Source organism: Entelurus aequoreus, linkage group LG01 (assembly GCF_033978785.1).
Source record: "Entelurus aequoreus isolate RoL-2023_Sb linkage group LG01, RoL_Eaeq_v1.1, whole genome shotgun sequence".
NCBI classification, from domain to species: Eukaryota; Metazoa; Chordata; class Actinopteri; order Syngnathiformes; family Syngnathidae; genus Entelurus; species Entelurus aequoreus.
The window spans coordinates 15573892-15600861 of record NC_084731.1 but is presented as its reverse complement, the minus strand read 5'-3'; the positions used below and the strand labels follow the sequence as shown (position 1 = coordinate 15600861).

The following is a 26970-nucleotide window of genomic DNA, read 5'->3' as shown; positions in this document are numbered from 1 at the left end:
CCACATGTTAGCACTTCATCTGAGGAAAATTAGTAAATTACAATTATAACTTCCTGATATTTAATTTGGAGATAATTATTAATTTCATCTTCTGACGGATTAAAAAATAACACCAATGGGAGCATTTTAAAACTCTGCCAGACTCAATTGCACCTATTTGACTGATGAACATTATTCACATCATTTATTCAGAAATAATTAAATAAAGATATAATACTATTAATCGCAACATTTGAGTGTTCAAAAAACTTTCTGATTTATGCATTTTCAGAATGTGCTTTGTCTGTTTTTAAACTTAGACAAATATCTAAAATTGTCTTTATTTTTAAGTTATCAAGCCATTATTTTACCATTCCAGTCCACTTGGGAATAGACAGCTAAAATAAGTTTTGACACCCCTGAAATGTAGCATCTTAATTTCTCCTCGGGGATTATTAAAGTATTTCTGATTCTGATTAGCTGTATTATTTTAGTCCATGCTAAATATAGCATTTGTAGTCAAAGGCTGGAGGGGAAATTACTTTGTTAGGGCATCCTCTTGTCAGCATGTATGACCAAAGTGCACTAGAACCAAACCACTGATTACTAGAATTTGTTATGGCATCCTCTTGTCAGCATGTATGACCACAGTGCACTAGAACACTAGACTTTGGTATAGCATCCTCTTGTCAGCATGTATGACCAAAGTGCACTAGAACCAAACCACTGATTACTAGACTTTGTTATGGCATCCTCTTGTCAGCATGTATGACCACAGTGCACTAGAACCAAACCACTGATTACTAGACTTTGGTATAGCATCCTCTTGTCAGCATGTATGACCACAGTGCACTAGAACCAAACCACTGATTACTAGACTTTGGTATAGCATCCTCTTGTCAGCATGTATGACCAAAGTGCACTAGAACCAAACCACTGATTACTAGACTTTGTAATGGCATCCTCTTGTCAGCATGTATGACCACAGTGCACTAGAACCAAACCACTGATTACTAGACTTTGGTATAGCATCCTCTTGTCAGCATGTATGACCACAGTGCACTAGAACCAAATCACTGATTACCAGACTTTGTTATGGCATCCTCTTGTCAGCATGTATGACCACAGTGCACTAGAACCAAACCACTGATTACTAGACTTAGTTATAGCATCCTCTTTTCAGCATGTATGACCTCAGTGTACTAGACCAAACCACTGATTACTAGACTTTGTTATGGCATCCTCTTGTCAGCATGTATGACCACAGTGCACTAGAACCAAATCACTGATTACTAGACTTTGTTTTGGCATCCTCTTGTCAGCATGTATGACCTCAGTGCACTAGAGCCAAACAACTGATTACTAGACTTTGTTATGGCATCCTCTTGTCAGCATGTATGACCACAGTGCACTGGAACCAAACCACTGATTACTAGACTTTGTTATAGCATCCTCTTGTCAGCATGTATGACCTCAGTGCACTAGAACCAAATCACTGATTACTAGACTTTGTTATAGCATCCTCTTGTCAGCATGTATGACCACAGTGCACTAGAACCAAACCACTGATTACTAGACTTTGTTATGGCATCCTCTTGTCAGCATGTATGACCACAGTGCACTGGAACCAAACCACTGATTACTAGACTTTGTTATAGCATCCTCTTGTCAGCATGTATGACCTCAGTGCACTAGAACCAAACCACTGATTACTATACTTTGTTATGGCATCTTCTTGTCAGCATGTATGACCACAGTGCACTAGAACCAAACCACTGATTACTAGACTTTGTTATAGCATCCTCTTATCAGCATGTATGACCTCAGTGCACTAGAACCAAACCACTGATTACTAGACTTTGTTATAGCATCCTCTTGTCAGCATGTATGACCTCAGTGCACTAGAACCAAACCACTGATTACTAGACTTTGTTATGGCATCCTCTTGTCAGCATGTATGACCACAGTGCACTGGAACCAAACCACTGATTACTAGACTTTGTTATAGCATCCTCTTGTCAGCATGTATGACCTCAGTGCACTAGAACCAAACCACTGATTACTACACTTTGTTATGGCATCTTCTTGTCAGCATGTATGACCACAGTGCACTAGAACCAAACCACTGATTACTAGCACAGAGAAATGACCTCCCCCTCATTCTGTGCAGTAATTGCTGTTTAAATGCCACTTGCATGAAATCAAGCATTGAGGCCTATCAGCTGGCCATCAGCATTCAGCTTTTCTAAGAATTTAAAGGTCCATCATTTATGGGAATGTGACATTTCTGAGAATGGTTAACACTTTTGCTATCTTTCCTTAAATATAAATGTTGTATTAATACCAAAACATGTATATGTGGTCATTTAAACTTGGACATGATTGTGACAAGAAAAGGTGTGCTGATGAATGACAGCTGCATGGTCTTTACCCTGCAGAACCTTGACGCTTACCAACAGACGACTGACCAGTACAAGCAGGCAGCCAGCAAAGCTGAGGCTAAAATCAGGTAAAGTCTCTACTTTTTAACATCTCATTAGTTGAAAAACATGTTCCAGTATGTCGAGACAAAACCATAGCTTCTACACTTCAATGCTTTTTCTTCTAAATATGCAAATAGGATTATAGCGAGTACAGTTGCAACCCTACTGTTTACTACTGCAATATCTGGTAACTTTCCACAATGTTTGATGTATGTGCTAACAGCTGTCATTTTGTTCATATTATAACTGTGCTTACTAGAGGTGTAGCAGTACAGGAAATACATGCTAACATTGTGTTCATATAAACGTAGGGGCGTACACAGCCTGTGTAAAAACGTACGTACGTACGTACACAGCTTGTGTAGAAACCTACGTATGTACACAGCCTGTGTAGATACGTTCGTACGTACACAGCCTGTGTAGAAACGTACGTACGTAAACAGCCTGTGTAGAAACGTACGTACACAGCCTGTGTAGAAACATAGGGGCGTACACAGCCTGTGTAGAAACGTACGTACATCCACTGCCTGTGTAGAAACGTACGTACATCCACTGCCTGTGTAGAAATGTACGTACACAGCCTGTGTTTGAATGTACGTACGTACGTACACAGCCTGTGTAAAAACGTACGTACGTACACAGCTTGTGTAAAAATGTGCGTACGTACACAGACTGTATAGAAACGCACATACGTACACAGCCTGTGTAGAAACGCACATACGTACACAGCCTGTGTAGAAACGTACGTACGTACACAGCCTGTGTAGAAACGTACGTACGTACGTACACAGCCTGTGTAGAAACGTAGGTACGCACACAGCCTGTGTAGAAACGTATGTACATACACAGCCTGTGTAGAAACGTATGTACACAGCTTGTGTAGATACGTACGTACGTACACAGCCTGTGTAGAAACGTATGTACACATTGTGTAGAAATGTACGTACGTACACAGCCTGTGTAGAAACGTATGTACACAGCTTGTGTAGAAACGTACGTAGGTACACATCCTGTGTAGAAACGTACGTACGTACACAGCTTGTGTAGAAACGTACGTACGTACACAGCCTGTGTAGAAACGTATGTACACAGCTTGTGTAAAAACGTACGTACGTACACAGCCTGTGTAGAAACGTAGGTACGTACACGGCCTGTGTAGAAACGTAGGGGCGTACACGGCCTGTGTAGAAACGTAGGTACGTACACGGCCTGTGTAGAAACGTAGGGGCGTACACGGCCTGTGTAGAAACGTATGTACGTACACTGCCTGTGTAGAAACGTACGTACATCCACAGCCTGTGTAGAAATGTACGTACGTACATCCACAGCCTGTGTAGAAATGTACGTACACAGCCTGTGTTGAAAAGTATGTACGTACATACGTACATAGCCTATGTAAAAACGTACGTACGTACACAGCCTGTGTAGAAACGCACGTACGTACACAGCCTGTGTAGAAACGTACGTACGTACACAGCCTGTGTAGAAACGTACGTATGTACACAGCCTGTGTAGAAATGTAGGGGCGTACACAGCCTGTTTTTAAATGTACGTACGTACGTACACAGCCTGTGTAGAAACGTATGTACACAGCCTGTGTAGAAACGTACGTACGTACACAGCATGTGTAGAAATGTACGTACGTACACAGCCTGTGTAGAAACGTACGTACGTACACAGCCTGTGTAGAAACGTACATAATTACACAGCCTGTGTAGAAACGTACGCACGTACACATCCTGTGTAGGATCCTAGGGGGCGTACACAGCCTGTGTAGAAACGTACATAATTACACAGCCTGTGTAGAAACGTAGGGGCGTACACAGCCTGTGTAGAAACGTACGTACATACGTACACAGCCTGTGTAGAAACGTACATATGTACACTGCCTGTGTAGAAACGTTCATACGTACACAGCCTGTGTAGAAACGTACGTACGTAGTACACAACCTGTGTAGAAACTTACGTACGTACATACACAGTCTTTGTAGAAACGTACGTACGTACGTACACAGTCTTTGTAGAAACATACTTACGTAGGTCCACAGCCTGTGTAGAAACGTATGTACATACGTACACAGCCTGTGTAGAAACTTACGTACGTACATACACAGTCTTTGTAGAAACGTATTTACGTACGTACACAGTCTTTGTAGAAACATACTTACGTACGTACACAGCCTGTGTAGAAACGTACGTACGTACGTACACAGCCTATGTAGAAATGTACGTACGCGCGTCAGCCATGAAGTTGGCGTGAGAGTCAGATTTCCACGTCAACGTCAGTCTTGAGACATCTCACCTTTGCCGTGAAAGACGGCGTACGGCAGGTTTTCGTGCGTACGCTACCTTGTTACATAACATTGCCTTTCCTTTGAAATCAGCGCACTTGTTAGAGTGATGAATATTCTTTTCACTGTCCAAAGAAAGTACTGAAGAATATTCTTTCCTTGCTGTGAACAGAAGCTGACATGATCTTCCAATCCATGTGCCGACAACAAATTGAACTCTTTCTCATTTTATCCGTCACTGTTTTATTTTTGAGATCATTAGCATTGCTATTCATATCCTGTAATTATATCCGTCAGCAGCAGTCTTGTTTTTTTTTTTTTTTTTTTTAATGGTTGAATCCGAGAGAGGCTGCAGTCTGCTGATGGGAAAACAGAAGCAGCATGATGTCCCCAAAAGAACATGTTTTCCTCTGGGATGGCAGGGCTCAAAGCTCACCTGCTGTCAAAAAAAAAAAGCATGTCCGTTTGGTTCAACGCTGAAATGAAGCCAAACTGGCGCTGCCACAGTCTGCGAGTGCTGCCAATTTAGACCGTGTTGTAACACCTTGTCTCACCATTTTTGTGGAAGGAGAGAGAGGCCAATCAAGCTCATCTTCCCTTTTCCCTTCTACAAAAGCAGTGAAGTTGTCACGTTGTGTAAATGGTAAATGAAAACAGAATACAATGATTTGCAAATCCTTTATGTTCAATTGAATAGACTGCAAAGACGAGATATTTCATGTTCACACTGAGAAACTTTGTTATTTTTTGCAAATAATGATGAACGTAGAATTTAATGGCAGCAACACATTGCAAAAAAGTTGTCAGAGGGGCATTTTGACCATTGTGTTACATGGCCTTTCCTTTTAACCACACTCAGTAAACGTTTGGGAACTGAGGCACAGACAGGAGGGACGTTGTTTTAGCTCTATTTATTATAGTAAATATATACACAATAGAATGGAGTGTGTAAAAATTCCAAAATGTGTGTGTGTCTGTGTGTGACGATGTGTAGGATTTAAATGCTGAGTGTTACCGGGAGTGTTGAGCAAGAGGTGGGGAGGTTGAGATCCAAGAGGCAGTCTAGGAAGCAGAGGGAATACGGGGAGACGAGACACACGGCTCGTGACGTAAGAACGGAGGTCTGCAGCTGGAAGACGACAATAGGAACACGAGACCAATCAACACGAGGGGGAGAAACACAGAGAGAGTATGCATAGAGCTTGATTGGTCGGCTTACTGTACTGGAACAGAAGGCTACGTTCTGGCGCCTGATAGCAGGTTGTGTTGGCTTATGAAGGCAGGGCTTCTCATCAGCGACAGGTGTGTTGATTGCAGCTGCTTTTGGCAGCCGGACTGGCGCGCTCCTGGAGTTGCGCCCAGCAGAGCGCACAGATGAATGCGCTTTGGAATGCGCCCGGGCCGTGACACCTTGTGCTGTTTTAGGCTTCATATATGGGGACGTCTCTGCGCTACTGACCTGTCTCCGCTCGGGATGGTCTCCTGCTGGCCCCACTATGGACTGGACTCTCACTGTTATGTTGGATCCACTAGGGACTGTACTTAGAGGGGGGGTTACCCACATATGCGGTCCTCTCCAAGGTTTCTCATAGTCATTCACATCGACGTCCCTTGTGTGGGCTCTGTGCCGAGGATGTCGTTGTGGCTTGTGCAGCCCTTTGAGACTTTTGTGATTTACGGCTATATAAATAAACATTGATTGATTGATTGATATTGCGCCACACATTTTCAATGGGAGACAGGTCTAGACTACAGGCAGGCCAATCTAGTACCCGCACTCTTTTACTATAAAGCCACGCTGTTGTAACACGTGGCTTGGCATTGTCTTGCTGAAATAAGCAGGGGCGTCCATGATAACATTGCTCCAAAACCTGTATGTACCTTTCAGCATTAATGGTGCCTTCACAGATGTGTAAGTTACCCATGCCTTGGGCACTAATACACCCCCATACCATCACAGATGCGCCCAGAACAATCCGTATGGTTCTTTTCCTCTTTGGTCCGGAGGACACGACGACCACAGTTTCCAAAAACAATTTGAAATGTGGACTCGTCAGACCACAGAACACTTTTCCACTTTGTATCAATCCATGAGCTCGGGCCCAGCGAAGAGTTTTCGGTTGTTGTTGATAAATGGCTTTGGCTTTGCATAGTAGAGTTTTAACTTGCACTTACAGATGTAGCGACCAACTGTAGTTTCTCAAGTGTTCCTGAGCCCATGTGGTGATATCCTTTACACGCTGATGTCGCTTTTTGATGCAGTACCGCCTGAGGGATCCAAGGTCCGTAATATCATGGCTTACGTGCAGTGATTTCTCCAGATTCTCTGAACCCTTTGATGATATTACAGACCGTAGCTGGTGAAATCCCAAAATTCCTTGCAATAGCTGGTTGAGAAATGTTGTTCTTAAACAATTTGCTCAGACATTTGTTGACAAAGTGGTGACCCTCGCCCCATCTTTGTTTGTGAATGACTGAGCATTTCATGGAAGCTGCTTTTATACCCAATCATGGCACCCACCTGTTCCCAATTAGCCTGTTCACCTGTGGGATGTTCCAAATAAGTGTTTGATGAGCATTCCTCAACTTTCTCAGTCTTTTTGCCACTTGTGCCAGCTTTTTTGAAACATGTTGCAGGCATCAAATTCAAAATGAGCTAAAATTTGCAAAAAATAACAAAGTTTTCCAGTTCCAACAATAAATATCTTGTCTTTGCAGTCTATTCAATTGAATATAAGCTGAAAAGGATTTGCAAATCATTGTATTCTGTTTTTGTTTACCATTTACACAACGTGACAACTTTACTGGTTTTGGGTTTTGTACACGCCAATAATGCTCACATGGCTCGGAAAATAAATTGATCGTTTTTCATAACGACATAGTTCCATGCAGCTGTACACAATGTTACAGCTGAAAAAAACATAGTAACAGTAGGTCCATTTGGCTATTTTTGCATTGTATCGACATCTTCCACCTGTTCCATTGCAGTCAATGGAATCCAATTCAAGACCAAAATTTGGTCCGCATGATTACATTAAGCATTTTTTGTTATTTCCTGTCCATGGCTGTATGGAAAGGTTACGAGATCAGTTCAGCACAATTTCTCGGCGGGAAAAGCACAATCTGCCGTTTATTATTGTTGACTATTTTGCAGCGCTAGCACACAAACAGACATTGTGTCATGTTCTGCCAGCGTTTCATTGTCCTTTCACACTAGCCACTAATTCTTCTATTTACTCACCGCTGAAGGATGAGCCAGTTGTGGGCGGCTAAGGAGAGAATACCAAAATTATATCTGGGACCATAGTTTGCCATTTTCTTCCGACATTGTGTTGGTCTTCAGCTGCCATTCACGCTCCTGCTGTTTTCACTTTTCTATTATTATTCTCTTGATATTGCTCTCATTTTGGATGGTCAAGTGTTAGAGATGTGTGTCTTTGTTTTTGTCAACACTAGACTACTGTTAATCTGGAACAAATATAGATAATCCTGTTTAGTAAATATGAATGTCACACTATAAACTCACCTTTGATCAGCACACCACGGACATTCAAAAAAGAAGTCAACAAAGACTGTCAGCCATCCGTAAACTTAAAGACCTACTGAAAGCCACTACTACCGACCACGCAGTCTGATAGTTTATACATCAAAGATGAAATCTTAACATTGCAACACATGCCAATACGGCCGGGTTAACTTATAAAGTGCAATTTTAAATTTCCCGCTAAACTTCCGGTTGAAAACGTCTATATATGATGACGTATGCGCGTGACGTCAATCGTTGAAACGGAAGTATTGGTACCCCATTGAATCCAATACAAAAAAGCTATGTTTTCATCTCAAAATTCCACAGTATTCTGGACATCTGTGTTGGTGAATCTTTTGCAATTTGTTTAATGAACAATGAAGACTGCAAAGAAGAAAGTTGTAGGTGGGATCGGTGTATTAGCGGCTGACTGTAGCAACACAACCAGGAGGACTTTGACTTGGATAGCAGACGCGCTAGCCGGCGCTAGCCACCGCTAGCCGCCGACCGCACGGATGATCGGGTGAAGTCCTTCGTCCTTCCGTCGATCGCTGAAACGCAGGTGAGCACGGGTGTTGATGAGCAGATGAGGGCTGGCTGGCGTAGGTGGAGCGCTAATGTTTTTATCATAGCTCTGTGAGGTCCCGTTGCTAAGTTAGCTTCAATGGCGTCGTTAGCAACAGCATTGTTAAGCTTCGCCCAGCTGGGAATTATTAACCCTGTATTTACATGTCCATGGTTTGATAGTATTGTTGATCTTCTGTCTATCCTTCCAGTCAGGGATTTATTTATTTTGTTTCTATCTGCATTTGAGCCCGATGCTATCACGTTAGCTCAGTAGCTAAAGAGCTTCGCCGATGTATTGTCGTGGAGATAAAAGTCACTGTGAATGTCCATTTCGCGTTCCCGACTCTCATTTTCAAGAGAATATAGTATCCGAGGTGGTTTAAAATACAAATCCGTGATCCACAATAGAAAAAGGAGAAAGTGTGGAATCCAATGAACCCTTTTACCTAAATTACGGTCAGAGTGAAAAAAGATACGTCCTGCACTGCACTGTAGTCCTTCACTCTCACTTTCCTCATCCACAAATCTTTCATCCTCGCTCAAATTAATGGGGTAATCGTCGCTTTCTCAGTTCGAATCTCTCTTGCTGCATTGTAAACAATGGGAAAATGTGAGGAGTCCTTCCTCCGGTGACGTCACGCTACTTAGACAAGGCTTTTTTATCAGCGACCAAAAGTTGCAACCTTTATCGTCGTTGTTCTCTACTAAATCCTTTCAGCAAAAATATGGCAATATCGCGAAATGATCAAGTATGACACATAGAATGGATCTGCTATCCCCGTTTAAATAAAAAAAAAATCATTTCAGTAGGCCTTTAAAGGACTATACGTTGCACCTCACCTTCTGTTATTACTTTACCACAGGATTGTTCAACCCATCCTTATGTACTGTTCCACATGTTTTTTCACTATGCTTACTGTAACCAACCGGACCAAACTCACACGCATTACAAACATAGCAGCTAAAATCATCGGCCTACCCACACCCAACATTTCAGATTTAAACCACAGGTCCATCACTCGACTGGCAAACACGATAGTCCAGGATATCACTCACCCACTACACCAATACATCATCCCACTACCATCAGGGCGCAGGTACAGAACCATCAAATTCCGGAGGGCCCGCCTCAGGAAAAGCCTTATCCCTGCAGCTATAGCCGCCCTTAACAGCAGGCCCGGCCGACCTCTCTGACAAGCCTGTAAATTTGTGTTGGTCATGTATGATGTCTTTTTGTTATTTTTGTTTCGTGATGTGTAATGTCTATTGTTCAAATGTACAGCAGTGAAAATGAATTTCCCCAACGGGGACCAATAAATCTAAATCTAAATCTAAATCTAACATGGCAGTAAAACGGCTGATCAAACAAAACAGAAGTCATGGTCCTGGACCTACTAGCTGTGGCAGCTAGCTATTCAATCAGCTAAACAGACTCAATAACTCCACCGTGACGTTTTTTTTTTAATTTACTGAGGAATTTGTGAAAGTGAAACAATACAAAAAGAGTACCATTGTAAGTTAATAATACTTACAGACACTTCACCCTTGCTCCTGATGGGTCGTGGTTAGGGCCTTGCATGGCAGCTCCAGCCATCAGTGTGTGAATGTGTGTGTGTGAATGGGTGAATGTGGAAATAGTGTCAAAGCGCTTTGAGTACCTTGAAGGTAGAAAAGCGCTATACAAGTATAACCCATTTACCATTTTTAACTTTGGGGCCCAACTTTTCCCCTACACAAGGGCCTGGAGTCCACTCAAATAGTAACAATTAGCACTTTTAATCTTATCTAATAATTATGTCTAACTTACTTACAAACCTTGTCTTAATCACAAAGATCATTATTTATTTAACACACAAAACTTAGGCTTAGGTCAGGCTGATTATAAAATAAGTTGCTAACCAAAAAAACTGATGAAATATGAATTTACATACATTTATTTGTGCTAAAACAAATACATTCTAACTAAATTGATGATAATTAAAAATATATATGTCTCTTAAATAAACTGTCAATCAAATAAAAGTCAAAATGAAAATATAGCTTCACCACTTTAGTCATAATATTTGCACTTAAAAAACGCCGCTGTGACTTTAGCTCCAGACTTCTACGGTTTGTTTGATATTGTCATTACTGCCACAAGTGGTGGAAAAGTGTATTGCAACTGAGTACCGTGAGAAATGAGAAACACATATTTTTTGGCGGCCCAGCCCTATGATTAAGGAACACTAGTTTAACAGACCATTCGTTTTCAAGCTGCTTTCTGACCGTCTTTTCATGATGCTCCATTTTGTGGGTGGTCTTATATACGTGGCCCCAATTTGACGTTGTCTCTTTTCCCCGCCATCTTCATTGTAGTGTTTAGCGTTTCCATAGCGAGTCTACTGACAGATATAAGTTGGAACTTTACATTATTTTGTATCAGAATTGCCAACAGCGGAGCATGAATGTACAACAGGAGGACAGAAAAAGGTGGAGTTTATTGTTTACAGCGCGGACTTGCGCAAAGCACTTTGGGTATATTCATACCATATATGGAGATACCCGCTGACGTCACAGGGCAGAAAACGTCAGAGCAAATTCCAAACGGCTTGTTTGGAGGAAGCATGAAAGAAGGCCAGATTGTTTTATAAATATCTCTGCACGCTTTGATTGGACTTATGCAGATCCAAAAAAACACAATAGCAGGTAAGAAAAGTTGATTTTGCATAACAGGGCCTCTACCATCAATGATGATGGCATATTTAATTAAAAAGGTGTGGCGCATGCGGGAGATCAACCGTGCCAGCAACTTGAGGATTCCAGGTTGAATTTTTGTCCTTATGATAAATATCATGGTTATTTTTCATAAAGATTGACATTTCAGCCTTCATCTATAATAAGAGCTGAAAACCCTCTGGCTCTCCATACTTGTTGAAAGTGTCCCCAAGCTATTCATTTGCCAAGGAGGTTGATCTACCAATACGGCAATTGACTGTTAGCTGTTAGCTACCGTATTTTTCGGAGTATAAGTCGCTCAGGAGTATAAGTCGCAGCGGCCGAAAATGCACAATAAAGAAGGAAAAAATATATTTATAAGTCGCACTGGAGTATAAGTCGCATTTTTTGGGGAAATTTATTTGATAAAAGCCAACACCAAGAATAGACATTTGAAAGACAATTTAAAATAAATAAAGAATAGTGAACAACAGGCTGAATAAGTGTACGTTATATGAGGCATAAATAACCAACTGACAACGTGCCTGGTATGTTAACGTAACATATTATGGTAAGAGTCATTCAAATAACTATAACATATAGAACATGCTATACGTTTACCAAACAATCTGTCACTCCTAATCGCTAAATCCCATGAAATCTTATACGTCTAGTCTCTTACGTGAATGAGCTAAATAATATTATTTGATATTTTACGGTAATGTGTTAATAATTTCACACATAAGTCGCTCCTGAGTATAAGTCGCATCCCCCGGCCAAACTATGAAAAAAACTGCGACTTGTAGTCCGAAAAATACGGTACTCCACTAAAATGTGTCACATCTTTGTTCACGGCACAACATGCAATGTTGATAGTTTCGGCTTTTGGATCATTTCTGATCATTTTATTTTAATGATATCCGATATCGTTCATTTGGAAAGTATTGGACCGATGCCAATCTTGAGTGTCAGTTAGTGTGTCTGTTATTCTTCTTCTTCTTTTCGTGTCTTTGAAGCATGTGGTTATATGACAGTTTCCCATTTCTTTACACAGTCTTTTGCATTGTCATTGAACTCTGCGAGATATTTTAAGCTGCACTGGTTGGGTAGCAGAGGACAGACAAGGCAGTGATGCATCGCGTGGTCCTCTTCTCCGCATTCGCAGGTGGTTGGGCCGGTTTTGTAGCCCCATCTGGCCATAGCAGCTTTTGATCGCCCTGTTCCTGTTCTCAGGCGGTGTCTGTTATGAAATGTGGTGTTCATAGTGTCTCGGGGTGCTATTTTGAAGTGGAAAAGCGATCACAGAGCTGAGTAGGTGATACTGTCCAGTGAGTTTCAAGGTAAACCCTTGTTTACTCTGCTGAAAACAGAAAAAAAGATGACGCAAATAGAGACAAATAAATATTTTTGTCATATTGTCCCCGCCATGACAAACCATGTGAAATATTCCAAAAGTACCTAATCCATTGGCTTTATGGTTCCCCCAACACACAGTACCAGATTAAAGATTAAAGTACCAATGATTGTCACACACACACTAGATGTGGTGAAATTTGTCCTTTGCATTTGACCCATCCCCTTGGGGAGCAGTGGGCAGCAGCGGCGCCGCGCCCGGGAATCATTTTGGTGATTTAACCCCCAACTCCAACCCTTGATGCTGAGTGCCAAGCAGGGAGGTAATGGGTCCCATTTTTATAGTCTTTGGTATGACTCGGCTAGGATTTGAACTCCAACCTACCGATCTCAGGGCGGACACTCTAACCACTAGGCCAGACCTGCTTCTTAGCTTACCTCAATCAATGTTTATTTATATAGCCCTAAATCACGAGTGTCTCAAAGGGCTGCACAAGCCACAACGACATCCTCGGTTCAGATCCCACATCAGGGCAAGGAAAAACTCAACCCAATCTAGCATAATATTGTGAGAGTCCAGTCCATAGTGGATCTAACAGAATAGTGAGAGTCCAGTCCATAGTGGATCTAACATAATAGTGAAAGTCCAGTCCATAGTGGATCTAACATAATAGTGAGAGTCCAGTCCATAGTGGATCTAACATAATAGTGAATGTCCAGTCCATAGTGGATCTAACAGGATAGTGAGAGTCCAGTCCATAGTGGATCTAACATAATAGTGCAAGTCCAGTCCATAGTGGATCTAACAGAATAGTGAGAGTCCAGTCCATAGTGGATCTAACATAATAGTGAAAGTCCAGTCCATAGTGGATCTAACATAATAGTGAGAGTCCAGTCCATAGTGGATCTAACATAATAGTGAAAGTCCAGTCGATAGTGGATCTAACAGAATAGTGAGAGTCCAGTCCATAGTGGATCTAACATAATAGTGAAAGTCCAGTCCATAGTGGATCTAACATAATAGTGAGAGTCCAGTCCATAGTGGATCTAACATAATAGTGAAAGTCCAGTCGATAGTGGATCTAACAGAATAGTGAGAGTCCAGTCCATAGTGGATCTAACATAATAGTGAAAGTTCAGTCCATAGTGGATCTAACATAATAGTGAAAGTCCAGTCCATAGTGGATCTAACATAATAGTGAAAGTCCAGTCCATAGTGGATCCAACATAATAGTGAGAGTCCAGTCCATAGTGGGGCCAGCAGGAGACCATCCCGAGCGGAGACAGGTCAACACCACAGAGATGTCCCCAACCGATGCACAGGCGAGCGGTCCACCCCGGGTCCCGACTTTGGACAGCCAGCGCTTCATCCGTGGCCACCGAACCTGTGCCCCCCCCTCCACGAGGGAGAGGGGGGCAGAGCAGAAAAGAAAACAAATGGCAGATCAACTGGTCTAAAAAGGGGGTCTATTTAAAGGCTAGAGTATACAAATGAGTTTTAAGATGGGACTTAAATGCTTCTACTGAGGTAGCATCTCTAACTGTTACCGGGAGGGCATTCCATAGTACTGGAGCCCCAATAGAAAACGCTCTATAGCACGCAGACTTTTTTTGGGCTCTTGGAATCACTAATAAGTCGGAGTTCTTTGAACGCAGATTTCTTGCCGGGACATATGGTACAATACAATCAGCAAGATAGGATGGAGCTAGACCGTGTAGTATTTTATACCCAAGTAGTAAAACTTTAAAGTCACATCTTAAGGAAGCCAGTGCAGGTGAGCCAGTATAGATATATATATATGTAGGTATATATGTATATAAAGGTGTATACAGTATAGGCGTAATATGATCAAACTTTCTTGTTCTTGTCAAAAGTCTAGCAGCCGCATTTTGTACCAACTGTAATCTTTTAATGCTAGACATTACCTTACTTAAGATGGTAAACATCACAAATCCTCTTAAAAATCCTTGTATTGACTTGAAGTGACTTCTCTAAGGACAGAAGGCAAATACACCAATGGCGGGTGTGTCTAGTAAGGCTTAACAGCGAGTACTTTAAAGTCTACCACCTTTATGAATATGTTTGTGTGCATGCAAGTGTCTACCATAAGCTCTCCCAAAGTAGAGATGGTTAGTCGCTGCAAGACCCTCGTCAGCCATTTGCTATGGAAACAGAACTCTCTCTTCACCACTTGGCCTTGAGAAGAACAAGACACACACTAACACGGCTATTTTTCAACAGTCAAAGGAAGGTCACAGTTAATGTTTTTTGATCAAATCATTTCAACACGTTTGCCATAACAAAAGTTTTCCACAATTGCTGCAGGAAATAGTTTTTTTATTATGTTCCTGCAGTAACAATGGACATATTTTAGTTTATACCCCCAAGAACAGTTAGTCCTAAACCTGCACTGTCCTGGAAAAGCACAGCATAAACACTCAAATGTACATATTGAATAAAGCTATTTTATCAGGCAATTTTAAATATACTGTATTTTACGGTATAAGTAAGTAAGTCGCACCCACCGAATTTTAGAATGAAATAAATATTTTTACATATATTAGCCAGACTGGACTGTTAGCCGCAGATATATACCGGTATTAAATATTTTGTAAATGTTTATTTACATACCTTAATTGTTCCCAAGCACACTGAGTAGTCCTGAGATAAATCCCGGGCTCGGGATCTTTCTGTGTGGAGTTTGCATGTTCTCCCCGTGACTGTGTGGGTACCGCTTCCTCCCACCGCCAAAAACATGCACCCGGGGATAGGTACCAGCTAAACAGACTCAATAATTCCATGGTGACATTTGGGTGAATTTACTGAGGAATTTGTGAAACTAAAACAATACAAAAAGCCTTCTGTTCTAAATTAATAAAACTAACACAGACACTTGTAAATGTGTTACTATACTCGCTCACGCTAACGACGCTAGCTTGCTTACATTACGATAGCACTTACAAATGTGCATGAAAACACTCGTACAGACATCACACTTGGGACGGTTTAGTAAGTTTGAGTTGTTTTGGTTATATTGTAAAACTTACAAACATTGCTTGGAGTGATGAATGAAACATCCTTTCAAGCAGAAACTCTACGGACGAATAGTAGCCGAAACGGGACCTATATTTCCTGTTCATGGCACGAAACAGGAAGTACGTTTTCAACCCGCACCACTTGGATTGAGCGAAGTTGTCCAAAAAATGGAGCCATAGCGCAAACAATGACACTTTTTCAGTGTCTCTATCTGTGTTGTATTGGTTGAATACAAAACAATATGGTCGTTTGCGGAAGAAAATCCAATAATTAGCCACACCGTTTTATAAGCCGCAGGGTTCAAAGCATGGGAAAAAGTACCCTCTAATAGTGTTTTTCAACCACTGAGATACAGTCTGGTGTGCCGTGGGAGATGATCTAATTTCACCTATTTGGGTTAAAAATATTTTTTGCAAACCAGTAATTATAGTCTGCAAATGATGTGTCGTTGTTGAGTTTCGCTGCTGTCTAGAGCTCGGCAGAGTGACCGTGTAATACTCTTCCATATCAGTAGGTGGCAGCCGGTGGCTAATTGCTTTGTAGATGTCGGAAACAGCGTGAGGCAGCGTGCAGGTAAAAAGCTGTCTAATGCTTAAACCAAAAATAAACAAAAGGTGAGTGCCCCTAAGAAAGGACATTGAAGCTTAGGGAAGGCTATGCAGAACGAAACTAAAACTGAACTGGCTACAAAGTAAACAAAAACAGAATGCTGGACGACAGCAAAGACTTACTGTGGAGCAAAGACGGCGTCCACAATGTACATCCGAACATGACATGACAGTCAACAATGTCCCCACAAAGAAGGATAAAAACAACTGAAATATTCTTGATTGCTAAAACAAAGTAGATGCGGGAAATATCGCTCAAAGGAAGACATGAAACTGCTACAGGAAAATACCAAAAAAAGAGAAAAAGCCACCAAAATAGGAGCGCAAGACAAGAACCAAAACACTACACACAGGAAAACAGCAAAAAATGGCGTGATGTGACAGTACACCTGCTTTGAGACAAGAGCTATAGTGATACATAGTTTGTTATGGTTTAAAGTCATATCCAACAATTGCGACAACGACTTCTTACTGTCAACTGAGTTTCCTTGTTTTAACGATTTCTGCTGGTGGTGTGCCTCTGGATATTTTCAACTCAAAAAATGTGCCTTGGCTCAAAAAAGGTTGAAAAACACTGCTCTAATAGTCCGGAAAATACAGTAACTGAAAAATCAAAAATACTTATTTTTGACAAGGATATTTTTTAACAGTCACATTCTATGTTGACCAATTTGTTGTATGTACTACACTTAGATATAGAACAAAATGTTCATCCCAAAAAAATAAAATTTTCAAGAATTTTTTCTTGTTCCACGCAAGAAAAAGGCTCCAAGATAGATTTTGTTTTTGAGCCATCAAGACACCAACACACCAACCATCTCCATGTTTTTATGGCAAATCCCGTTCTTGTCACGACAAATATTGAAGTACTGCATTTGAGGACCTTCTAAAGCAGGGATGTCCAAAGTGCGGCCCAGGGGCCATTTGCGGCCCGCAGGTCATTTTTTAACGGCCCCACGGCCCATTTTAAAATATGATTAAAAAAATTAAAAACATAAAAAGTGGTATGAAAGACCAAACAGGTGAAATGTAACAAGAAAATGTTGCAATGTTTACTCTAATAACACAAAGCTGCCATGCAGGCTGTTTCTTTCTTTTAAAAATAATAATGAATCAAAATCAATGTTATTATGAATTATTGACCTATCCAAGGCTCCAATTACGTCAAATTAAATATTTTACTTTGAGATATTTTTTGGGGAAAATGTTGCATATTTGGTGTTTGCCATACAAAAAATTGAGCTGTTTTTTTTTTTTTAAAGAAGGGCCTAAAACGAACAAACAAAAACATAAACAACAATACAACTTATAATTGACGGATATATCTGAAGTTGATCTCGAGATTATTGTGTTAAAAATAACAGTAAAAAGAAGTGTCATCGCTCAAAAAATAATAATGAATTAAAGGCCTACTGAAAGCCACTACTACCGACCACGCAGTCCTGATAGTTTATATATCAATGATGAAAGCTTAACATTGCAACACATGCCAATACGGCCGGGTTAACTTATAAAGTGCAATTTTAAATTTCCCGGGGAACTTCCGGTTCAAAACGCCTTTGGAGGATGACGTATGCGCGTGACGTCGCGAGGTCCACGGAAGTGTTTGGACACAATACACAGAGCTCTGTTTTCTTCGACAAAATTCCACAGTATTCTGGACATCTGTGTTGGTGAATCTTTTGCAATTTGTTTAATGAACAATGGAGGCTGCAAAGAAGAACGTTGTAGGTGGGATCGGCGTATTAGCGGCTGGCTGTAGCAACACAACAAGGACTACTTACCCTGATAGCAGACGCCTAGCCGATGCTAGCCGCCAAACCCACGGATGAAGTCCTTCGTCGCGCCGTCGATCGCTGGAACGCAGGTGAGCACGGCTGTTGAGGAGCATATGAGGGCTGGCTGGCGTAGGTGGAGCGCTAATGTTTTTAGCATAGCTCTGTGAGGTCCGGTTGCTAAGTTGCTAATTTAGCCTTAGCGTCGTTAGCAACAGCATTGTTAAGCTTTACCAGGCTGAGAGTTATTAACCGTGTAGTTACATGTCCATGGTTTAATAGTATTGTTGATCTTCTGTCTATCCTTCCAGTCAGGGATTTATGTATTTTGTTTCTATCTGCATTTGAGAACGATTCTATCACGTTAGCTCAGTAGCTAAGTGTGTTACCGATGTATTGTCGTGGAGATAAAAGTCACTGTGAATGTCCATTTCGCGTTCTCGACTCTCATTTTCAACAGGATATAGTATCCGAGGTGGTTTAAAATACAAATCCGTGATCCACAATAGAAAAAGGAGAGAGTGTGGAATCCAATGAGCCAGCTTGTACCTAAGTTACGGTCAGAGCGAAAAAAGATACGTCCTGCACTGCCTCTAGTTCTTCACTCTAACGTTCCTCATCCACAAATCTTTCATCCTCGCTCAAATTAATGGGGTAATCGTCGCTTTGTCGCTCCGAATCTCTCTCGCTCCATTGTAAACAAAGGAAAATTGTGAGGAATATTACCTCCTGTGACGTCACGCTACTTCCGGTACAGGCAAGGCTTTTTTTATCAGCGAGCAAAAGTTGCGAACTTTATCGTCGATTTTCTCTACTAAATCCTTTCAGCAAAAATATGGCAATATCACGAAATGATCAAGTATGACACAGAATGGATCTGCTATTCCCGTTTAAATAAAAAAAATTCATTTCTGTAGGCCTTTAAAATCAATGGTGTTATGAGTTATTGACCTTTTTAAGGCTCCAATTATTATATAATGTCAAATATTCCACTTAAAAATTTTATTGGGTGAAAATATTGCATATTTTGTGTTTTTTCCATAAAAAAACAGGGTTTTCTTTGACAAAAAGAGCATACGACTTAAATCTTTAAAATGTTATATTGACAGATAAACCTAATGTTGATCTAGGGATTTAAAACTTGAATAATAATAAAAATAATAATACTGAATAATGACACATTTTTTATATTTTTTTTACCAAAAACCTTTGGGGTTCCTGGGATCAAGCCTGAGTGGAGGCCTAAATGTATATTTTTTATACATATATTGGTTTTTAAAATAAAAAAATATCAAAATGGCCCCTGCTTGCTTTGATTTTTCAGTGTGCGGCCCTCAGTGGAAAAAGTTTGGACACCCCTGTTTTAAAGGAAGTGTTGAGTTAATGTAAGACAGCTGAAATTGAAATAGTAGTCCATGATAAGTGGAGGCCGATCATCTGCAGTTTGAGTGAGTTCAAGCACAAGTTGTGCTGACTGAAATGTTATCAGCAAACATGTGCACCTTATCTTGTTCCTGAATGTCACCTGTTTTAATGAAACCTCCTCTTGGTGAGTTTGCTGGGGATCAATCAGCAGATCTTCCTATCTCTGCTCCACACTCCACTTCTTCTCTCTTCATATTTAAATGCTCTTCCCGTTTCAGGACAAAAGTTAGCTTGGACGTGTTCCATAACTATCCGACATGACCGTATTTCAATCATAAAACTTGACATATAACCGACCTTTTCGTTTCTTTTATCGGTGACATGGACATGTCTTTTTGTCATGTCGTTAATTCAAATGTGCAAAGGCATCATGCAGCGCTGTCATCAACACTGCAACTTCTCAAACCCTTTTAGACCACTTTCAGGACATTGGCAGTACTCACAATGGCCCTATTCCACTTTTTCATGTGCGATACTGCAAGGTTGTATATCATGCCAACAGTGGCGGGCGGTGCATTTTCTACTTGGGCCTTCAAGTAGGATATCCTGGCTCTTGGTGAAGGCAGTTGCATTCCCCTCCCCTCTCCGATTCTGCCCGCTTGCTTCTATGCTTTTGTCTTGCCTATACGTTTAAAGGCCTACTGAAATGAAATTGTTTTATTTAAACGGGGATAGCAGATCCATTCTATGTGTCATACTTGATCATTTCGCGATATTGCCATATTTTTGCTGAAAGGATTTAGTAGAGAACATCGACGATAAAGTTCGCAACTTTTGGTAGCTGAAAAAAAAGCCTTGCCTGTACCGGAAGTAGCGTGACGTCACAGGTTGAAAGGCTCCTCACATTTCCCCATTGTTTACACCAGCAGCGAGAGCGATTCGGACCGAGAAAGCGACGATTACCCCATTAATTTGAGCCAGGATGATAGATTCGTGGATGAGGAACGTGAGAGTGAAGGACTAGAGTGCGGTGCAGGACGCATCTTTTTTCGCTCTGACCGTAACTTAGGTACAAGCTGGCTCATTGGATTCCACACTCTCTCCTTTTTCTATTGTGGATCACAGATTTGTATTTTAAACCATCTCGGATACTATATCCTCTTGAAAATGAGAGTCGAGAACGCGAAATGGACATTCACAGTGACTTTTATCTCCACGACAATACATCAGCGAAGCACTTTAGCTACGGAGCTAACGTGGTAGCATCGGGCTTAACTGCAGATAGAAACAAAATAAATAAACCCCTGACTGGAAGGATAGACAGAAAATCAACAATACTATTAAACCATGGACCTGTAACTACACGGTTAATGCTTTCCAGCCTGGCAAAGCTTAACAATGCTGTTGCAACGATGCCATTGAAGCTAACTTAGCAACGGGACTTCACAGAGCTATGCTAAAAACATTAGCTATCCACTTACGCCAGCCAGCCCTCATGTGCTCATCAACACCCGTGCTCAACTGCGTTCCAGCGATCGACGGAGCGACGAAGGACTTCACCCGATCATCAATGCGGTCGGCGGCTAGCGTCGGATAGCGCGTCTGCTATCCAAGTCAAAGTCCTCCTGGTTGTGTTGCTGCAGCCAGCCGCTAATACACCGATCCCACCTACAACTTTCTTCTTTGCAGTCTTCATTGTTCATTAAACAAATTGCAAAAGATTCACCAACACAGATGTCCAGAATACTGTGGAATTTTGCGATGAAAACAGAGCTTTTTGTTTTGGATACAATGTGTCCGAATACTTCCGTTTCAACGATTGACGCCACGCGCATACGTCATCATACATAGACGTTTTCAACCGGAAGTTTCGCGGGAAATTTAAAATTGTACTTTATAAGTTAACCCGGCCGTATTGGCATGTGTTGCAATGTTAAGATTTCATCATTGATATATAAACTATCAGACTGCGTGGTCGCTAGTAGTGGCTTTCAATAGGCCTTTAAGAGCCTCTTTTTCGGCGCTATATTTTTTCAATCAATCAATCAATCAATGTTTACTTATATAGCCCTAAATCACCAGTGTCTCAAAGGGCTGCACAAGCCACAACGACATCCTCGGCTCAGATCTCACATCAGGGCAAGAAAAAACTCAACCCAATGGGATGACAATGAGAAACCTTGGAGGGGACCGGATTTTTTGGATTACGGACGTTTTTTGTTTTTTTTGAAAGCCTATTTCGTAGAACGACCCTTTTTTGTACTGGATTCGGATTTAGATAACGGACTGGACTTGCGTTTGTTATCACCAGCAAGTGACATCATTATGGCACTCTCATCTAACTTCTAACAATAAAAGATGCATCATTCCTTTTAATCCAGGGGTGTCCAAACTTTTTCCACTGAGGGCCGCACATTGAAAAGTCAAAGCTAGCAGGGGCCATTTTGATATTTTTTTAATTTTAAAAACCAATACAATATACGTATAAAAAATATACATTTAGACTTCCACTCAGGCTTGATCCCGGGGACCCCAAAGGGTTTTGGTCCAAAAAATATAAAAAATGTGTCATTATTCAGTATTATTATTTGTGTTATTATTCAAGTTTTTAAATCTCTAGATCAACATTAGAGCTATCTGTCAATATAACATTTTTTAAAGATTTTAATTGTATGCTCTTTTTGTCAAAGAAAACCCTTTTTCTTAATGAAAAAAAACACAAAATATGCAATATTTTCACCCAATAAAATATTTAAGTGGGATATTTGAGATTATATAATAATTGGAGCCTTAAAAAGGTCACTCATAACACCATTGATTTTAATTCTTTTTTTTTTTTTGAGCAATGACACTTAAAAACTAATCACACTAAAATTGTAGGGAATCCAAAAGGGTCCTACTCATTAAAGTGTTAAAAAATAAATTTAAATTTTTCTTTTTTTACTGTTTACTTTTAACACAATAATCTCGAGATCAACTTCAGATCTGTCAATTATAAGTTTTATTGTTGTTTATGTTTTCTGTTTGTTCGTTTTAGGCCCTTCTTTAAAAAAAACAGCTCGTTTTTTTTAAAGATTAAAGATTAAGATTAAAGTACCAATGATTGTCACACACACACACTAGATGTGGTGAAATTTGTCCTCTGCATTTGACCCATCCCCTTGGGGAGCAGTGGGCAGCAGCGGCGCCGCGCCCGGGAATCATTTTGGTGATTTAACCCCCAACTCCAACCCGTGTTGCTGAGTGCCAAGCAGGGAGGTTATGGGTCCCATTTTCATAGTCTTTGGTATGACTCGGCTGGGATTTGAACTCCAACCTACCGATCTCAGGGCGGACACTCTAACCACTAGGCCACTGACAGGGCAAACACAAAATATGCAACATTTTCCCCAAAAAATATCTCAAAATATTTAATGTGACGTAATTGGAGCCTTGAATAGGTCAATAATTCATAATGACATTGATTTTGATTCATTATTATTTTTTAAAGAAAGAAACAGCCTGCATGGCAGCTTTGTGTGATTAGAGTAAACATTGCTACATTTTCTTGTTACATTTCACCTGTTTGCTCTTTAAATACCACTTTTAATGTTTTTTATTTTTTTCAATCGTATTTTTAAAATGTGCGGTGGGGCCGTTAAAAAATGACCTGCGGGCCGCAAATAGCCCCCGGGCCGCACTTTGGACACCCCTGTTTTAATCTCATGACATCTTTAATCCTGTCTTTTCTTCCTCTCCACTGAGCGTAATATTTAAATCTCCAAATATAAAACCACGGCTTGTGGTTTAAGGAGAGCAAATCCTTGTCTTCTTGCATTCATACACAAACAGCAACTTGGACACAAAGAGAATAATCAAATGTTCTGCCTTAACAGTCTTTGCCTCTTCCTCTTATTGCTTTATTCCCAATGTCACGCTTTCTGGCGACTTAGAACTTATTGCTTTATTCCCTAAATCACGCTTTGCGGCGACTTAGAACCGGAGTCTTTGCACAAAAACCACCAAGGTGAAACAAATACGAATGGGAAACTTTCATTATGTGAGCCTAATCTTTCTTCCAAAACATATTTATGCAAAATATCACAGGCAGAAAGAGTGTTGTTTTTCTTCGTTTTGGTGCTGTCCAACAAGCCTAATAGTTTTCTAATAAGAGCTCACCTTTCATTTCAGTCAGTAGGTGAAGATTAGTCCAGGCAATTTTCTGCTTCAGATTCCATTATTAGAAGACTCCTGCTATCAGGAAGTTTCTCTTCATGAATAAAGAAAATAATTAGGTTTTTTTTCTACTTGACTTTGGATTATTACCTTGGGGCCATTGTTAGCGTTATCTCTCCTTCTTAGTGATTTGTTGGGAATGTTGAACAAGTGTCAGCATTTCAAATCAAACAGCAAGTGACAATCATCTGGTATATCAACTTTTGGAAAGCCACCACCATAAGAGTCAATTTATGCAATTAGGTACTTAGCCCTTTATTTGGCCTATTGTATGCCTTTTGCTTTTGCTTTTGGGGAGAATCCTTTGGATTTCTACTGGAGGAGCAACTTTAAATTTGAAAAAGCTGCATTAATGTGTTGCCATGGTGATGTAGTGTGTGTATGAATGCTACAACAGCTTCTTCTTCCTGCAGGCATGTGATTTTTCCATCTAAAGTCGGGATTCCGTCTTTTTTAATCTCGGGAAAAAAAAAAAAAGATCTCCCGTTTTTCCGGTTTTTTTTCAGACCCTAAATCAAGATTGGAGACGTAGTTTATATTACGCCGTAGTTGATTGGTCGATATGTTCCTTGTGACCAATCAGGACATCTGTTATGAATGATGACGTTAATAACATCATCATTACTTCTAGACCTCCACCCCAGATCCCATCTCACTCCTACCCACTTCTCCAAAGTGGGCTGGCTCAAGGTGGAGGACAGAGTTAAACAACTTGCACTGAGCCTAGTCTATAAAATCCACTACACCTCCCTGATACCGAAGTACATGTCAAACTACTTCCTTAACATAAATGACCGCCATAACCACAACACCAGGGGGAGCTCCACTAACCACGTTAAAACCAGATTCCAACTAACAAAGGTCTTAACTCATTCTCTTTCTATGCCACATCAATGTGGAATGCGCTCCCAACAGGTATAAAAGAAAGGGCATCTCTATCCTCCTTCAAAACCGCAATAAAAGTTCACCTCCAGGCAGCTACAACCCTAAACTAACACCCTGCCCGGATTGCTAATAATCAAATGTAAACAATCAAATGCAGATACTTTTTCTTATGCCTTCTGATCTCTCTCTCTCTCTCTCTCTCTCTCTCTCTCTCTCTCTCTCTCTCTCTCTCTCTCTCTCTCTCTCTCTCTCTCTCTCTCTCTGTCCACTACTTGCTGTCCATATCCTACCCCCCCCCCTCCACACCCCTGATTGTAAATAATGTAAATAATTCAATGTGATTATCTTGTGTGATGACTGTATTATGATGATAGTATATCTGATAGTATATATCTGTATCATGAATAAATATAAGTGGACCCCGACTTAAACAAGTTGAAAAACTTATTCGGGTGTTACCATTTAGTGGTCAATTGTACGGAATATGTACTTCACTGTGCAACCTACTAATAAAAGTCTCAATCAATCAATCAATCATTCATAATGGTTATTACCGCCATTTTCCATATGTAAACGATGTTGGTTCTCGAGAGAAAGGACGCTTTACGAGTAAAAGAAATTAATAAACATGTCAAAAATAAGTTTCGATGGGACTGGAAGGAAAGGGAAATCCCTGATACTATTGGGAAGAAGGAAGTTACGACTTTGTTCGGTGATTTTATTCGGAAAATCGATCGTCCCGGAAAGGTTTTGTGCACGTGGTGTCATGATAATATTGACTATGGATCACGAGGTTTCAAGGCTTTGGAAGTACATGCGAAACGCCAAAAACATATGAAACAACTTAAAGCAAGGAAAAGGAACTTTTCACTAGCTGGTACTTTTGGATGATACTTTTGGCCTTATTATACAACCAGTAAACCATTAACTAAGAGTCTTTCCTCAATAACCTCAGAATTATTGCTTATTAGTAACCCTAACCCCAACCATAACCTTAACCCTAACCCTAACCCCAACCCTAGCCCTAACCCTAACCAACACTTTTTTCTTTATGCCTAACCCTAACCATAATCCTAATCCTAACCCTAACTCTAATCCTAACCCTAAACCCAACCCCAACCCCAACCTTAACCTCAAACCTAACCCTAACCCCAACCCCAACCCTAACCCTTATATGTTCCCCTGGTGTCCAAATAATTCTAAATGAAGTCTTTGTTACTTTAATAAGCAACTAATTAATGGTGAATATGTTCCCCATACTAAAGTGTTACCCAATAATTTTTTTTGCACACCCCTAATAAAAATAAAAAATACAAATTTTAATTTTTTGAATCGATTTAGAATTGTTACAAATAATAATTGCAATTAATCTGAAAATAAATAACGGTAACACTTTAGTATGGGGAACATATTCACCATTAATTAGTTGCTTATTAACATGCACATTAGTGACATATTGGCTCTCAATTAGTCATTATTAAATACTTATTAATGCCTTATTATACAACCAGTAAGCCATTAACTAAGAGTCTTCCCTAACCCCAACCCTAACCCTAACCCTAGCCCTAACCCTTCGAACCCTTACCCTCTAACCCTAACCCTTATACAACCAGTAAGCCATTAACTAAGAGTCTTCCCTAACCCTAACTCTTGGGGCGGTATAGCTCGGTTGGTAGAGCGGCCGTGCCAGCAACTTGAGGGTTGCAGGTTCGATCCCCGCTTCCGCCATCCTAGTCACTGCCGTTGTGTCCTTGGGCAAGACACTTTACCCACCTGCTCCCAGTGCCACCCACACTGGTTTGAATGTAACTTAGATATTGGGTTTCACTATGTAAAGCGCTTTGAGTCACTTGAGAAAAAGCGCTATATAAATGTAATTCACTTCACTTCACTAACCCCAACCCTCTAGTGTCCAAATAACTCTAAATTAAGTCTTCGTTACTTTAATAAGTAACTAATTAATGGTGAATATGTTCCCCATACTAAAGTGTTCCCCAATAAAAAAAATGTTGCACACCCCTAATAAAAAAAATAATAAAAACATTTAATTTTTTTTTATTGATTTAGAAGTGTTACAAATAAGAATTGCGATTAATCTGAAAATACATCATTGTAACACTTTAGTATGGGGAAAATATTCACAATTAATTAGTTGCTTATTGACAGGCAAATTAGTAACATGTTAGCTCTTA

At 40.4% G+C, this 26970-nt stretch overlaps 1 protein-coding gene across 3 annotated transcripts in view; it reads left to right on the top strand.

Annotated features, from left to right (window-relative positions):
• The window catches only part of LOC133655937 (MICOS complex subunit mic25-b-like), a 124667-nt gene that overhangs the window by 53568 nt on the left and 44129 nt on the right, over positions 1-26970 (top strand). For all 3 annotated transcript variants that reach the window (XM_062056713.1, XM_062056629.1, XM_062056795.1), the window contains one exon: positions 2418-2488. In XM_062056713.1, coding sequence (XP_061912697.1) covers positions 2418-2488 — 71 coding nt within the window. The remainder of the gene's footprint in view (positions 1-2417; positions 2489-26970) is intronic.